General features: G+C 37.2%; 1 protein-coding gene across 1 annotated transcript in view; it reads left to right on the top strand.

Annotated features, from left to right (window-relative positions):
- IQGAP1 (IQ motif containing GTPase activating protein 1) overlaps positions 1-16,681 on the top strand; it is a 90,607-nt gene that overhangs the window by 34,675 nt on the left and 39,251 nt on the right. Inside the window, exons 5-14 of the mRNA XM_032469195.1 lie at positions 1,597-1,673; positions 5,413-5,480; positions 6,624-6,737; positions 7,312-7,490; positions 8,744-8,828; positions 12,825-12,988; positions 13,795-13,879; positions 14,618-14,781; positions 15,123-15,283; positions 16,385-16,509. Coding sequence (XP_032325086.1) covers positions 1,597-1,673; positions 5,413-5,480; positions 6,624-6,737; positions 7,312-7,490; positions 8,744-8,828; positions 12,825-12,988; positions 13,795-13,879; positions 14,618-14,781; positions 15,123-15,283; positions 16,385-16,509 — 1,222 coding nt within the window. The remainder of the gene's footprint in view (positions 1-1,596; positions 1,674-5,412; positions 5,481-6,623; positions 6,738-7,311; positions 7,491-8,743; positions 8,829-12,824; positions 12,989-13,794; positions 13,880-14,617; positions 14,782-15,122; positions 15,284-16,384; positions 16,510-16,681) is intronic.

Below are 16,681 nucleotides of genomic sequence, written 5' to 3' on the forward strand. Positions count from 1 at the left end.
CTTCCTCTGAGTTGTAGTTTGTCATCATTTTTCCAGTCATCCAGTCTCAAAATCTTGGAGTTACCTTGACTCCTAACTGCAGTCATTCCCTAAGCCTTCCTCAGTTATTTGAAATGTTTCTTTTATCTGTTGAAATAGCCACCCAGCCTGCTTTCCCAGCTTTAATCTCTGCACTATTCAGTATAGCCTGTGTCCTGTCTCTAGTCAGATCTTCCTGAAGCTCTGTTTTCAGCCTTGACTCCAAACGTAGGACTTCTCTGTGGCCTGCATAATCAAGCTCAAACTTGTCTGACTTTCAAGATCCTCATAATCTGACTCCAGCCTACTTACCCAACCTTATTTTTCTATTACTTTCTAAAATCTATTTTTGTACTATTCTCGGGTAAGGTGACTGACCTTGACCATAATTTTCACCTTTCAGGAGAAGAGATTTCAGTCTTGGGAAGTGAGCATTTAAAGTTTGAAAAATTATCAAAAAAAGATGATTTGGGTACATCCCATCTCTCTTGTGTGTGTCGGGGGCGGGGGGTGCAGTTCTTTCTCATCGGGAGCCATAGCTATAGTGAGGGGAATGAACATAAAAACGAGTAATTAAACACAGTGTGTTAAGTGCTCTAATAGAGTTAGATATGAAGTGCTGTAGTAGTCTTCTCACTGCCTTAGTTAAGGCATTTTATTGCTCATCCAAGTTCTGCTGATCACCTCATAATTCAGTCTTCTACTTTTCTAATCCACTGTTATTCCTTTTTTTCTCTGAATTACAGATTGGGTTGTATAGTGCCGCATTACCCATGAGACTAGGTCTTGAAATTCAACACTGTTCTCCATATAAACCTACTCTGTTCCTATCCTACCTCATTCATTAATTCATCAAATATAGAGCTCCTTCCATGACCTTGACTCTGGGCTTGGCATTGAAGGTATAGCAGCGAACAACATATTCCTGGTCTTTGGATTCATGTGGCTTAGGAGGAGTCAAACAGATAATTACAACACACATAATTGATTAATTGTTGTATGTGCTGCCAAGGAAAACTACCCATCTCTCTCATTCCCACGTACATCCTCTATTCTATCTGTCTGTGTATCTTTCTACTTCCCCCAAACTTTGTAACACATTTTAATATTTTGTAGTTTTTTCAATATTTAAATGTAGTGATTTACACATACTGAACCACTTAGTGAATGTTTGTTGTTGAGTTATTACTCAGTCTAAGCGTGGTAGATAGTAACTAGGAAGATTGCAGTCTGTCAGAGCCTAATACGTTTGCCAGTGTTTTGAGCTGCACTGAAACTTGGGTTTTGTTTGCCCGTGTGTGAGTCTATAGTAAGTAAATCACTTTCACATACTTAGTGAAATTCAGTGGGTTGACCAAATGAGGCTTTTCCAAGTAGTGCTTTTCATTATGTATTGTAGCATTTTATTCCTTACACTACTTATGATGAAATGTCTGTTCACCTTAATGAAGTTACTGGCCAAATGTTGACAATGTTTTCTAATTGTCCATAATTGTACTTGTACTACTGATGATTGGTGAACGATTAATGGTCTCTAGTGGATGAATACCTTACTCTACTTCTTTTCTCTCTCCTTAGATTTTTTACCCGGAAACTACAGACATCTATGATCGAAAGAACATGCCAAGATGTATCTACTGTATCCATGCACTTAGGTAATTAGACTTTCTTGATAAAATAAGCAGTATATAGACACAGAGAAAAGATTGGTAGTTGCCAGAGGTGGGGATTTGGGAGTGGGCGAAGTGGGTGAAGGTGGCCAAAAGATACAACCTTCCAGTTATAAAAAAAAAATAAGCCCTGGGGATGTAATGTACAGCATAGTGCCTACAGTTAATAATATTGTATTGTGTATTTGAAAGTGGCTTAGAGAATAGATCTTAAAAGTTCTCATCACAAGAAAAAATTTTTGTAACTGTGTGGTGATGGATGTTAATTAGACTTGTTATGGTGATCATATTGTTATGTTGCACACCTGAAACTAATATATTAATGTATGTCAGTTATATCTCAATTAAAAAAAATAGTTTAGAGGTCACATCTGAGTTGAGTATGTAGTTTTTGTCTAAGGTATAATGAAAAAGTTTTTGCATTCGCTTCTCAGAATTTTCAAGTAGAATAGGACACTATTTTCTTAACAAAACGGTGAGGAACAGCTGTATTTTTCTAGGAAGTAGGGAGAAAGGATTTATTTAATCATATAATAATAGAAAGTTGTTTTCTAAAAACATGATATAATCTTTCATTATTGATCTAGTGTTCTATGAACTATGTATTTTGCTTGGAATGTAGTTGCTTTCTTTTAAATTAAAATCTCTTAAAAATTATAAAAACTATATACATTTAAGTGCTTTTATTGTCTACCATTTTGTTTCAAGGTGCTAAACTCAATTATGAAATATACTATGTCTTGATACTCTTGGTAGTACAGTTAAATTTTGCCTACATCTTCAGATAATACCAGCAAATATCAAATGGTAATTTATTTAGTTATCTAAGCCCTTGACAAGCCATTTCTTCATTAAATAATTTTTATGCCAATACCAATTGACTTAATTTCAGGTCCCCAGCTCTCAAAATCAACAAAATACTAAATTGGAGGGAAGAGGTGATACGTGTAGGGGGAGCATGGGATGGGATGGGAGTAGGTGCCAGTAGTACAGTGTTTCAGAGCAGTGCATGTTTGCTTGATGGCTATGGGGCTAAATCAGAAGATGGTAGAAGTGAGTGAGTATGAGAAGGGACATGAGTGTGAGATTTCTCTGCTTAGACTGCTGTTTTTATATAGCATCTGTATGTGTATTTAATAAATGTTAATTATGTATGTGAATGTATGTATAATATTGACCCATAAGAAGCCTAGTGTCTCCAGTTTCTTGATAAAACATGTGCTGGATCCTTGGTATCACTGGAATCTTTTGTGTGAAACCCACAAAAGAATGGACATAAATGAGGACTAATAGATCTCGTGTGTGGACTAACGCATTAACCTCCTTAGAAGTTTCCCTCCCTAGGCTCTCTGCCTCCCTTCTGGGCCATCTGCCATGCTCTCTTTCCAAAACAGCCCAGTCATATTGGATGCTTCATAAATATTTTGATGGTTCCTTTCTAGTCTCACCTCCAGCCATTCCCTCCTGTGTACCTGTGCTCTGGTATTTTCACCAAATAAGCATGTACTCTTGTGCCTTTGATTATGCTGTTTCTTCCACCTGAAGAACCTTTTTTCCTCCCCAGTTTAACCTGTGTTCTCCAGGTGCCACTTCAGAATGCCACCTCTTGATTAGTATCTTCTCTTACTTTTTCCCTCTCAGGCAGTATTAGCTACTTACCATCTTTGTGATCCTTTCGCAATTTGTAACATACCTCTTACTTCAAGTATGGTCCTTGTTACATTGTACTCTGGTTACTGTTTGTTCTTACAGCTTGCTTTTTTTGTGGACTCCTTAGGGACGAGAACTATTTCCTTTGTTCTTTATCTTTGTGTCTCTAGTAGTTAGATGCCTGGCATAGAATCATAGTAAATGTTTTGTGTCAAAATTATACATTATAACAAATCTGCCTCCTCTCCTCCAGCTCAAGGGGATATTTTCTGTCCTATAGCTGAGAAAGGAAATGGTACTTTCTGTTTTATTAGACAGCTCTTCGTGTTTGTCTCTGTTTATTCAGCCAAGTTTTAGCTTAGTTCCCACCTTCTTGGTGAAGTTTCCCCAATGACTTCAGCTCATTCCTTTGTCTAAACTCCTCTTTTGGGTTTGTTTGTTTGTTTGTTTTTGGTTTTGTTTTTTGTGCATTTTTTTAAAGTTACATATTGCTTCTTTCATATGTTTGATCTTTTCTACATATTATATTTATTAAACTTAGGGACAGAAGTCACACCATACTCTTTTTTCCTCCAAGGTACATAGCATAATGTTGGACAAACAATGGTAACGTGAGAATTTTTAATAATTGTTTAGAAATAGGTAATATATCAGGGAATTTTCAGAATGTAGCAATTTCAAATGTATATATCTGAGCTAAAATCAGATTAATTCTGAGTATTGTGGTTGGCTTAGTGTTATGTGAGGTCTATGTTGATAACCTTGAAAAGGCTGTACCTACAATGAATATCTGAACTTGGCAGGCACAGAAGCTAAGCTGGCAGAATTCCTCTCTGCTGGGTCTGTAGCCAGTGCTCTCTGCAGTGTCACCTGGGTCGCAGACCCTCTGAGAAGAGATTGAAGAATTAACTGTGCCTTTCCAATCATGGAGTCAGAATGAGAATGGGAGGAAGCCTGCTATTGTTTTCCATTTCTCTTCAATATGCAGTTCGTGCTTAGAAAGTATATACACAACAGTGTGTTCTGGTTGGTGATTTATGATTTCTTTCCTCCCTTACAGTGTTTTTCCTGAAGGGTGGGTTGGCGACACTTGATGATAGGTAGGAAGTGTTTCTGACTTCCTGAGCCTCTTTACCTTTACACAACAGAGTTTAAGGCAGGTTCCATGCTTCACTGTATTTCCCTTTTGGATCAACAGTGACAGAGAAGCATTATCTCCTAGTTTTCTCCCTTCTTGTCTTTTTTTTTTAAGTCTTGACTGACATTATTCCAGAGATAATCACTGTACTTCAGTCATACTAAATTATTCTTATAGACTACATTCCTCTCCTAGATAAGACCCCAGTTCTTCATTATTCCAAATATATTTGTGTACTCCCTTTCCATTTCCTCTGATGCTTTATCTTTCTAAGAACTGATTTTGGGATTAAATATGCCCATCCATCCGTCTTTGAAATATTGATTAATATTTATTAATATGTCCTAGGCTCTGGGTAGGCATTGATAAACAAGACTTTTATTGTCCCTGCCTTCGTGGAGCTTAGAGTCTAGGAGATTTTTATTTGAAGAGTAACAATTTATAATATGTACTTTATTTAAAACTCTTAAAGTACCCGAGTTAAACTTTTCCATCGGTAATATGAATTCAGCTTAAAAAAGATTTGCTGTCTGAATCATTTTCATGGGACTTTTCTAAAGTGTTTTGTTATTTAAAATTTATTAATCACTGGGAGGTAAACAAGTGGAGACTTCAGTGATATTCATTATGCTAACATATTAACATCTACTCACATACTGGATTTGTGCTAAACTGGGACTTAAATTTTTATCTACTGATTCCCAGTCTAGTGCTTTCTGCATTACATTAGGTGACTTTTTAGGACCTGGTTGATATGTAAAACTGAAAAAAAGACTCTGAGGTAAAGTATTGTAACTACAAAGTGTAATATGGTAGAGTACTGGGAGTCTCTGTGTTCAGAATATTTCTGTTCATTATGTTGATTTTCCCCTTCAGACTAAGCAGCAGCTCAGTATAGCTGGGAGGCCTGACTCTTTTGCATGTTGTGTCTTCTAGTTTGTACCTGTTCAAACTAGGCCTGGCTCCTCAGATCCAAGACCTATATGGAAAGGTTGACTTCACAGGTAAGAAGTTACAAACTTGGCAGGACATGCTTGAGTTGTGTGGAAATAGCCTGGAGAGTCAACAGTGCCAGTCTTAGAGATGTAGGGCTTTAAAAATACTGAGCCAGCAGAGATAAAGTGTAAGTAGCTTGCTTCTCCTGGTGTGGTGGAAAGAACACTAAACTTAGAATTTCAGGCCCTATTCTCTGTTATGACATGAGTATGATTAATAAGACTAAGTTTTCTTATGTGTAAATTAGACTATTAAGATATCATATGTAAAATGATAAAATATAATATCAACATCTAACAGTAAATGTTCTCATATGGTGAAAAAACTTTATAACAGACTTTCTCTTTCAGCAAGCACCTGTTGTAGGCAAAGAAAGGGGAGTGAGATGATACAAAGATGACAATTTACTAATTTAAAAACTTCAGCTTTTTTGGGTGGGTGTTTCTATATGTATTTGCTGTCGTCAGAAGCTTGAAGGGATAGAAGCTTGGGGAGAAAAAGAACTGTGGTAGTATTGGTTAGGGGTAAGATAGATGTAAATCTTTTGACCTAGTGGTTATTTTGTAGGCCTGTGAGTTTTAAAAATTGGTAATAAAACTTTCACCCATGATATTTTTTTCCTTCCCTGGGAAGTTTGTTCCCCAGTCCTGGGGCAAGGGCCAATCCTTATATGTTATTTTCTTTGTAATTTGGCTTCCTGCCTTAGAAATGAAACTGTTTAATAGTAGCTAGTGACTTGGATTATAAAGACTAAGATAACAGGCTGGCTTGTGAGTCACTTCTTGTTCGAGCTCCCTTTAAAGCTGGTCATTCATCAAGGGGGAAAAGAAAGCTGCTCCATTCATAAGTTCATTATAGAAAATGCCATAAGTGGCAGTTTTGGAAAACTATTTTCTTTAGAGCCATTCTTATGTTACAGCTATTTTTGGTGTTCTTGGTCATACTGATAATAGTCGCTCTGTCTGTTGAGTGCATGTTATGTACCAGGTATCATGTTCAGTGCTTTCCACATATTATTTAAATCCTTGTAACAACCCTAAGAGGTAGGTGCCATTTTACCCAATACATTTGCCATTGAGGAATCTGTTTCTTTCTCTGAGTTATGGAAAGGTACTTAACTTGCTTGATTGGGTATTAATTCTTTCCTGTAGAGGAAGAAATCAACAACATGAAGATTGAACTGGAGAAGTATGGGATCCAGATGCCTGCTTTCAGCAAGATCGGGGGCATTCTGGCTAATGAACTGTCAGTGGATGAAGCTGCGTGTAAGAAGAGAGGAATTTTGTGGGTTCAAATGGGATTGTTGCTGCCACTTTCAATGATTACTACTGCAAAGATGCTCTAGGACATTAGGAATTTTGCTAGCAAGTTTAGCTCAGTAGATACAGTTTTAAACGCTGCTATACGGTCTTCTATGCTATTGTTATTTGGAAATAAGTGAGTGATTTTGATTAAATTTAAAACACTAGAAAATGAATTCTACATTTCAGTTCCTTTTTGAATTTCTTATTTTCTGATGGTATTTACATGATGATTAAGGGTGAACATTGTCATAACAAATGCTCAAATGCTCCTTGCAGAGTCTCTTATGAATATTTCCCTGTAAGATTCTAACTCAGCAATCCAGACATGGATCACAGGCAGAGCAGTGGCTTTATGCATCAGAGGGAAAAGACTGGGTAGATTTATAAAATCTGGGGAGCCACTCTTCTAACCCCAATCGTTAAATCTGTGAAAGGAGCCTCTTTTTGTAACAGGGGATTTTAATATTGTTTTGACTGTGTAAGTTACATCCTTTACTTTATATAACCTCAGTGTTCTACTTTTTGAAATTTTTAGTGCATGCTGCCGTTATTGCCATTAATGAAGCTATTGACCATAGAATTCCAGCTGACACATTTGCAGCCTTGAGAAACCCCAATGCCATGCTTGTGAATCTTGAAGAACCCTTGGCTTCCACTTACCAGGATGTACTTTACCAGGCCAAGCAGGACAAAATGACAAATGCTAAAAACAGGGTAAAAATGGAATATCTGTTCTTTCTAACTGATTTATATTCTTCCATTGTTTGATTTGACTCCACTTTTTATTTTGTTTGTTTGTTTTTTGTTTTTATTTTGTATATAATCAATAATACATTTATACTTAGCTTGGTGGTTGACCTAAATTTTCTTATTACTCTTACTGAAAACAAGATTATTCACCAGAAGGATTTGGGTACATTTAAAGTTTTGGTCTACATGTAAAGCAAAATACTACCCTGAAAGGTTATTTCCTTTTTATCTTCAGAGTCAGTTTTATCCTGCAAGTACCACACAGAAAAATTTTAAATGCATTTTGTTAATTTAAACTTTGTACTATTTCTTAAATAGTCATGATAGACTGAATATGTCTAATTGAAAACATTTATCTGAATTTGTTGGTAGACCTAAGGAATAAGGAATATAACACAAAAATTGTTTAAATGGCTAAAAAAAAAAAAATACTCCTCATTAAAAAACTTTCTTACACTAAGTATCTTTGTGAAAATGTGTCCCATACAAAATAGCATAGTAACTCTTTTCTGATAATTACATGCTTTAAAGAAAATGCCTATTTTTGAATACTTATGACTTCATTTTTAAAATCAGTTTTATTGAGCTATAATTTACATATAATAAAATTCATTTATTTTAAGTATGCGGTTTGATGGGTTTTGACAAATGTCTTTGGTTATATAACCATCACCCCAAAAGTTCCCATGTCTTCCTTACCAATCAATCTCTACTTCCCCTCCGCTCCTTGTCTCTGACCCTGACATCTACCAGTTTGTTTTCTATCACTTTAGTTTACCTTTTTTAGAATTTTATATAAATGAAATGGAATTATCCAGTATGTAGTCTTTTGGTATTAGATTCCATTTTGACTTCTACTTTCTTCTTGAATTTTGTGCAAATCAATGAGAGGTTCTGACATGTGGTCCCTGGATGTGCCTGCCCTGCTCAGGTCTGAGACAAGCATGCAGGCTCACATGTGAGCAGAGCAGGGTTCACCAGTGCTTCCTCTCTTGCTTGGCTCTGGAAGAACCCTTGGGCTTGTCATTTACAAGTGGATCTGCTTTTTATGTGTTCAGTTTCAGTCATGCAGCATTGCACTTTGTTCTTCATTAAGGGTTTAAGCCATACCCTTCCTTGCTCTTGGTTCTGTCATGGTGAGGGGAAAGCACAATTGTATTTCTGTGGTCTTCTTAGAGACCTGAGCTAATTTAATTACATTTTTTACTCCTCTTCAGACAGAAAACTCTGAGAGAGAAAGGGACGTTTATGAGGAGCTGCTCACTCAAGCTGAAATTCAAGGCAATATAAACAAAGTCAATAGTAAGTATGTCCTGGGTCAGGCACCTAAGGGAATGTTACAGAATAATGTGAATGTCGATCTATTCTTGGACTGATGACATGGTTTATTTATTTTAGACATTTGTGGGTTTGCTTAGGAACTGTTGCTTATTTACTATCTTTTGTGTTCATTTATCTTCTCTTTGGGCTACCATTGTCTTCAGGCAGGCTCCCACTCCTCCATCTGCTTATCTGTTGTTACTTCCAGACTGAGTTTTCTAACTAGAGTTTTACTCTTTCACTCTCTGTTGCACCCTTTAAAAAAAATCTGAATAAGGATTTTATTTTTCTATTTTAAAGTAATATTATAGTTTTGTTTTTCTTTTAAAGAGTAATTCAAGTTAGCCAGAAAGAAACAAACAAATTAAAAATTAGACCCCTGTCACCTAGAAATAACCAGTATTGATATTTTCAACGTATCCTTCAAAACATATATTTAAACAAAAATGAAGTGGTACTATTCATATTGATTTTTTGTATATTGTACACTTTTGAGAAATTAACTTCTTGATAGTGTCATTTTCATTTTGTCACTCTTCTGCTAAAGAACATGCATTGGTTCCTTATTACTTGCCAAACAAAATGCAGATCACTAGCCTAGTGGAGTTCTTTATGCAGCATTTTGTGCATACAACTCTGTAGAAGTTCATTTGCCTAATTGCTTGCCATATGCATTGTGTTCACTGCGTGACTCAGGAAGAGTGGCTCTGGAGTGGTTCAGACTTGGGATTTGATCTCTTGAACTGATATTAATAGCTGTGGGAATTGGACACCTGTGGCATAGAATCGTTATGCAAATGATGAGATAATATATGTAAATATCCTAGTATTTCATTAAGCACTCAATAAATAGTATTATTATCACTTTTGTTAATCATGTAATCTCCCCACTATCATGCCCTCTTGCCTCATCTCTTACCTAATCCAAATTGTACCCATCATTCAAGACTCAGCGTAATTTTCACCTCAGTGCCTGTCCTGGCTCACAATACACTTGCCTTTCAAATCTCCTACAGCATTTATAGGCTAAACCACACAGTCTTGTATTTAATTATGTATTGTCTTATTTTGTTTACTTTTTGTTTCTGACATTTTTATAAACTTAAAATAGTGTTTACTTGTGAGTTCTGCATCTTTTCAAATCCTCATAATTCCTGGCATAGGGTAAGACTTACCAGAAGAACTAAAAAATTATTTGATTCAACCAGGCGTAATCTTGTTTTGCTCAAGATAATAATAATAGTATATTAATATTAATAATAGTAACCAGTGTCCTCTTTATTCGTTTGAAGATCATAATTTCTCACTTGAACTAATACTCTGAATAACTGGTGAGAATGTATAAGATTTTACTAACTCCATAGGATATAAAGTTCTAAATCCTGACCAGGAGACTTTGTATATTGTTCCATTCTGGTTCATTTAGGGTAATGACTTTCTGAACAGAGTAATAGTTCCATTCAGGTATGGGTCATTTATTGTGCTGTATCTGTATGAACACTACTTAAGTCAGCAAATGTAAACCAGAGTATCCTTGTACTTAGTTCTCTGTGTGAGAAGAAAGTTCAGCATGTTTCCTGCTGCATACAGTGCATAAAATAACTCTTCTTGCTTTACTAAGGGAATTTGCTCTATTATGTTGGTTGGGATTTTGTAACCTTTATAGCTTTACCTGGCTAATTATATGAGGATCAGTTATCAACACGTAAGAAAACAACCATGTGTATATGTTTTTAAAGTGTTCTGTGCATATTGTCACGTGGTCAGAGGAGCAAAACAGTAAACATTCCCTCAAATAGCTTTCAATGTAGTGAGGAAGGTAGGTAGGCAAATGAATAATTTCAGAGCAACTTGCTCAGAACAATACAATGAGTAATTTCAAGGCAACCAAAGGTGTGTGAAGTGCAGTCCTAGAATAAGAAGAAAATGATGACCTTTCTTTGAGGTTTGTACATGGACCTTCACTGGGACTCTTAGGGTAGATAAGAAGATGAGGATAAGGCAGAATTCCCCATGCAGGGACAATCTCTTCCTAGTAATAGAGAAAGAGGCAAGGGAAAGTTATATGTTAGGAAGACAGAGGGACTTTAGGTCCCAGGAATTGTCTTAATGTAATTGTAGATAAGATTGTTTCCTTAGGGCTTGAGAACCAGCAGTGAAGCCATTAACACTGCCCCAGAAGAAAGCCACAGGCCAAATAGTTAAAATTGAGAAAAAGTTTTTGTTTTTTGTCAAGTAGAATAAGGAAAACTCAAGTTAGATAATTAAAGCATAGTGGGAGAAAGTATTTAAATGATGTTCTAAACTTTATCATCTTTATAGTGTAAGTATTGGTAAATGTTCATTTAAATATTTACGTATTTAAGTAGTAAGATTATGTTTCTAGTAAAAGTAGAATTGACTTCATGCTTGGCAGATAGTCTGAGGTTCTACATTGCATACCTAGAGGAAGCCTGGCTGTTACCTATACCGATTTTATTTTCTGGTTCCTACTACTACCAAATCTCCCTGAGGATGGACATACCTGTCTGTTTTGCTCACGGCTGTGTTTACATCAGGTGTGTAGTTAATGTTGTTGAAAGAATGGATGGTTAGTTGACTAATGGCCACATAGACCTGCAGCCTTGACTCAGGGAGCCACCACCTTTGTGTGCTGATCAGTGAGCCAAAGTGTAGGGAAGAATGTTGGGAAGAAGGAAACAGTCTCAGGAATCTAACCTTATCATCCTTTTACCTCTTGGTGTTATTTATTAGTTCTGCTTTTCCCCACTGCCCCATTCCCCATTTTCTAGCTTGAGACTTCATTTTCTCTTAGACTGTTTTTTCCCCCGTAACAGCTTATATTAATTTTCTTTTCTTTCTTTTCTTTTAACTAATGAAAATATTTAAAACTGATAAGTACTACTATGCCCCAAATATTTTGATTTTTACTATTTTATTATTGGTTTGTTTTGCTACTTTGGTGATAAAATCATATGTCCATCCGTGGGTGGGGCATGGGAAGGAGAAACTCTATTTTCCTTTCTAAAAATAGGGAAACTGAAAATAATACAGTAATTATGATTTTCCAGTAGCTGTCATTTCTGAAATCAGAAAATACGTTATTCTGACTTTCAACCTAGTAATAACCTTATTTACTTTACAATATACAAAATGTTTCCACATATATGATTTTATTTAATCTTAATAGCTCTGTGAGGAAGGTATCTTTATTATCATTTTCAGATGAAGGAAAGTCTGCATTTTTACTGTCAGATAGTATATGAGAGATCTTGTGTGACCTCAGGTTATGTGACTGGAAATAGAGGATATTGAGAGGGTGCAGAGAGCCTCTTCTCCACGTGGTCAGACCAGCTGTGGCGTCTGGGCTCTGATTGCTTTGGGTGGAGTATGTTCAGGAGATGCCAGGGTAGTGAAGGGATTCAGAATGATGCTGTATAAGAAACAGTTGGAGGAACTAAGCTCTTTAGTCAGGAGTAGACTGTCACAGGGATGAGGGAGGGGGTTGGATGTATTCAAGTATCAACTATAGGGTGAGAGCGTTAACAAATTTTTTTTAAACAAAATTGTCCAAAGGTGTAGTAAACTGCTGTGGGAGATACTTTTTCCTGTGTAGTAGTTTAGTCTGGACAATAACTTGGTATTTTAGACGGAATTTAGGCTCACATTATTGATGCCTCTATGTTGCTGCCCACATTGGTGCCAAGCTGTGTACATCTGGAAGCTTCTAAGTAGGCCAGGCGTGTGGTCCAGGAATCTGTTAACAATCTGAACACCTTGGGAACCTCTGGGCTTGATGATTTTAAGGTTCTCTTCCAACCTCAAGGTCTCATGCTTCTGTGATACTCCAGAATAAAGGCTATATGAACTCTATTTCCCTCATCTGGAACTAAGATTGATTTGCAGAAAGGAAAAATATTCTAGGCTATAATATTAACATAGTTTTCTCTTAAGCTTTTGCCTTTTTTTCTTCCTCAGTGCTTTCTGCATTAGCGAATGTAGACCTGGCTTTGGAGCAGGGATCTGCACTGGCCTTGTTCAAGGTTCTTCAGTCACCAGCTCTGAGCCTTCGAGGACTGCAGCAGCAGAACAGTGACTGGTACCTCAAGCAGCTCCTGAGTGATAGACAGCAGAAGAGACAGGTAAGAATATCCCGAGTTGAACCTGCAGGTGTTTATATACATCCATTTGAATCCCATGTTGTTGTTTAAAGATATTTATGGGGCCTTTTTCTTTCTAGTATACCTTTTTCTTCTGCATGTAAATTAAGTTGTTTAATAGCCTCAGATAGAGTACATGTTGTCTTCAGCTCTCTTTTGCTTTTAGAGTTGTAAATTCTCTTTTAAAATAAACAGTGCCTTCCCTCTGAATTTTACCACCCCTTCACTTGCAGTCTCTTAAATCCCCAACTAAAAAGCCTGAGTTTTTACATTCTTACTTTAGGAATTTCCACTTTAAAAAAACCATACCTCCCTACTTTGCTCAGGCCAACACTGGGCAAGTACTTACTGTGCAATAAGAATAGACCTTGTGGGATTATACTATGTGGTGTTTTTTTAGAACAAGCATGAGGGGCTTTTTTTTTTTCTTCTTTTTCTTTTTCTAAGTAAGGACAAGTATACATTTTACAGATTCCCAGCGTTGGCCAGAGTAAGCAGCATTAATGTGCTAATAATTCTGTAAACATTTTATCTCAGAACATTTTGATGCTTTTTACAAAATATGTTTTTTTTTTAACATGCTGGTATCTGGAAAATGAGTCTACCCCAGATTTGGCAAGGGCTTTTGGCTCTAGTTGGGGCTGCCAGTTTGGCTGCATGTAGCCTGAAGGTGTCACTTATGCCTGTGGCTCTCTGTCCCTGGTGACTGTTGTTGAGATATGAGAACTATAAGGTCTGGGGGCATAGGCAGGAGTGATCTTTATCTAAATGTTCTTTGCTTTTCTCAGAATGGTCAGGCTGATTCCCTGCAGAAGGAGGAACTACAGTCTGGAGTGGATGCTGCAAACAGTGCTGCCCAGCAGTATCAGAGAAGTAAGAGTTCTCTCAGTGGTGTCTACTGAAATATTGAGTAGAGGGGAGGAAAGTGGCTTTATGGCACTGAGGGGGTCTAAGCTCAGATTCTCCTTAACCCACCTTAAGCCTGTTAGCCACAGTCAACCACCAGGTACCTTTGGTGGCAATACGATTTCTTCAGTTTTAAAAGTAGAACTGGAGTCAGTGTAGGCTCACATTGGCTAGTAAAGATGTCATAGTTGGTTAGGGAAACATCTGGAGGAGGTGAGACGTAAGGGATTGATTGGTAAGATATGGATGATGAAAGAGGATAGAGAAGGATGTTCCTGATAAGAGGCAACAGGGAGAAAAGGAAGTGTGAGCAGAGGGACAGAAGGTGAAAGATGTATTTAAGAAATAATGGTTAGAATAAAATTTTTGTAGGTGTTTTAGGCTGAGTTGTGTAAGATAGAGGCTTGGAAAGATTATGGAAAACTTTGAATGGCAGCTTAATAGGCTGGTACTTTGTTTGCTGGGCTGCAGGGGAAGGATGTTTTAGGTAGAGAGCAGTGATGGCATGCAGGATGATTTGGAATGGGAAGAAAATAGGGGGGAGGAGAAAAAGAGGCTGCTTCTTAAAGATGAAAGTTCCACTTCAAACATCATGGATAATAGTTTATCCGCAGAAAATAACTTTATTCTGTGAAAATTGACATCTCCTTCCCCTCAGGGCTTCTCAGAGCCAACTGTATTTCTGACCTTCTGTTCTCTGTGCAGGGTTGGCGGCAGTGGCAGCGATTAATGCTGCAATCCAGAAGGGCGTCGCGGAGAAGACTGTTCAGGAACTAATGAATCCTGAAGCCCAGCTGCCCCAGGTGTATGCATTTGCTGCCGATCTTTATCAGAAGGAGCTGGCTACCCTGCAGCAACAGAGTCCAGAGGTAAGTTAACTGAACCTGTCCTGTTTGTGAGCAAAGTGGAGTGGAAGTGAATTAATACCCACTTCTTGGTGTAGTTGGGTAGAATTTTTTTTTTTTAACCAGAAACTTAGACATCTTATGGTTTTTTTGTTTATTGGTTTTTTTTTTTTCCTTCTTTTTTTAATGGAGGTACTGGGGATTGAATTTAGGACCTCGTGCACACTAAGCATGTGCTCCACCATTGAGCTACACCCACTGTCCACCTCCCCCCTGACTCCTTATGGTTTATTAAACTCTGACCTCCCTTCATATTCCAGAATATCTTTCCTTATTCTTTCTCCCCCGTCTCCATTTCTGTATAGCATAACCTCACCCATCCTGAGCTCTCTGTTGCTGTGGAGATGTTGTCATCGGTGGCCCTAATCAACAGGGCGCTGGAATCCGGAGACATGAATACAGTGTGGAAACAGTTGAGCAGTTCAGTTACAGGCCTTACTAATATTGAAGAAGAAAACTGTCAGAGGTGGGTGCCCAGAGTGGTGGAATGAACCCATTAGGTAGCTGTACCTCTGTCTTTTGTGTGCCAGCCCTTTTATTTTCTTTGCAGGCATTGTGACTTTACTGTGATCATCTTTTTTTTTTTTTTCTTTTCTATTTTGATTTATTTTATTCTTTATTATGCTGAAGGATTTATAGTAAATTTCAAGTATCTTAACATTCCACTCCTAAATATATAACTATGCTTGTGTAAAACAATGAGGCTATTTGTTATGTAGCAAAATTAATACTCTCTTACACACTGATAAAATCAACAGTACTTCTTTAATGCCCTCTAAACCTAGTCCATTTTCATACTTCCTCACTTGTTCTAAAACTGTTCTTTTCAGCTGGTTTGTTCAAACCAGGATCCGGTCCAGGACCACATGTTACATCTGGCTGTTGTGTTCCTTTGGTATCTTTTAATCTAGTATTGTCCCTTTCTTTATGACATTGAGTTGTTAAAGAGGTGGAGTCAGTTGTCCTATAAAATGTCCCATCTTCAGTTCTAATTGCTTCCTAATATTTGGTTTATTCTTATAAATTGGAAATAAGGTCTAAAAGTTTGTCAAGATTCAATTAAATATTTTTGGTAGTGTGTGTTTCATATTTTCTCGTAACAAGAGGCAGACTTTTGCACCATCAAAATGTCCAATTCCCCATTGCCATTCACCTAATATTTTTAACCCCAATTGATAATCCTTGCTGAAATCTGTACTTTTGGTGAGAGTCCCTGAATGGTGATTTGTTGATCTATCATTCCTTCTATGTTTATTAGCTGGTGTATAGCCTTGTTTTCTTGTCTTTAGAGGAGTTGCTTGAGCTGCTGCCTCTGATTCTAGAGTTGGTCTTGCCTGGAATTTAGACCATGTAATAGGCTGTTAAGAATAAGTGATATTCTTGCATTTTTACACTTTGTTCAAGGTAACTCCTCATTCCCAAAGCTGGCCTCTGGAATACCTTTGCTATCTCTGTTCCTTAGATCCTTTATTCCCAAGTCTCCTCATTCCTGTCACCCAAAATAGTCCTGAAAGTCCCTTTTCTTATATTACCTTTCATTGTTTCTTTTTGTGGGGGAATGGAGCAGATATCTCGATGAGTTGATGAAACTGAAAGCTCAGGCACACGCAGAGAATAATGAATTTATTACGTGGAATGACATCCAAGCTTGTGTGGACCATGTGAATCTGGTGGTGCAGGAGGAACATGAGAGTGAGTAATCTACTTCCTGTCCCCCCAGATAATGTCACAGTTAAAGATAGTGTGATTCCATGAGCTGATTCTAAATGCTACTCCTGGCAGGATTTTTGGAAATTGAAAAATATATAAACTCTAAACCTAAGGTTGGATATAGTTTTCAAAACTCCAGGCAAATATTATAATT

The sequence above is a fragment of the Camelus ferus genome, chromosome 27, assembly GCF_009834535.1.
Source record: "Camelus ferus isolate YT-003-E chromosome 27, BCGSAC_Cfer_1.0, whole genome shotgun sequence".
Classification (NCBI taxonomy): domain Eukaryota; kingdom Metazoa; phylum Chordata; class Mammalia; order Artiodactyla; family Camelidae; genus Camelus; species Camelus ferus.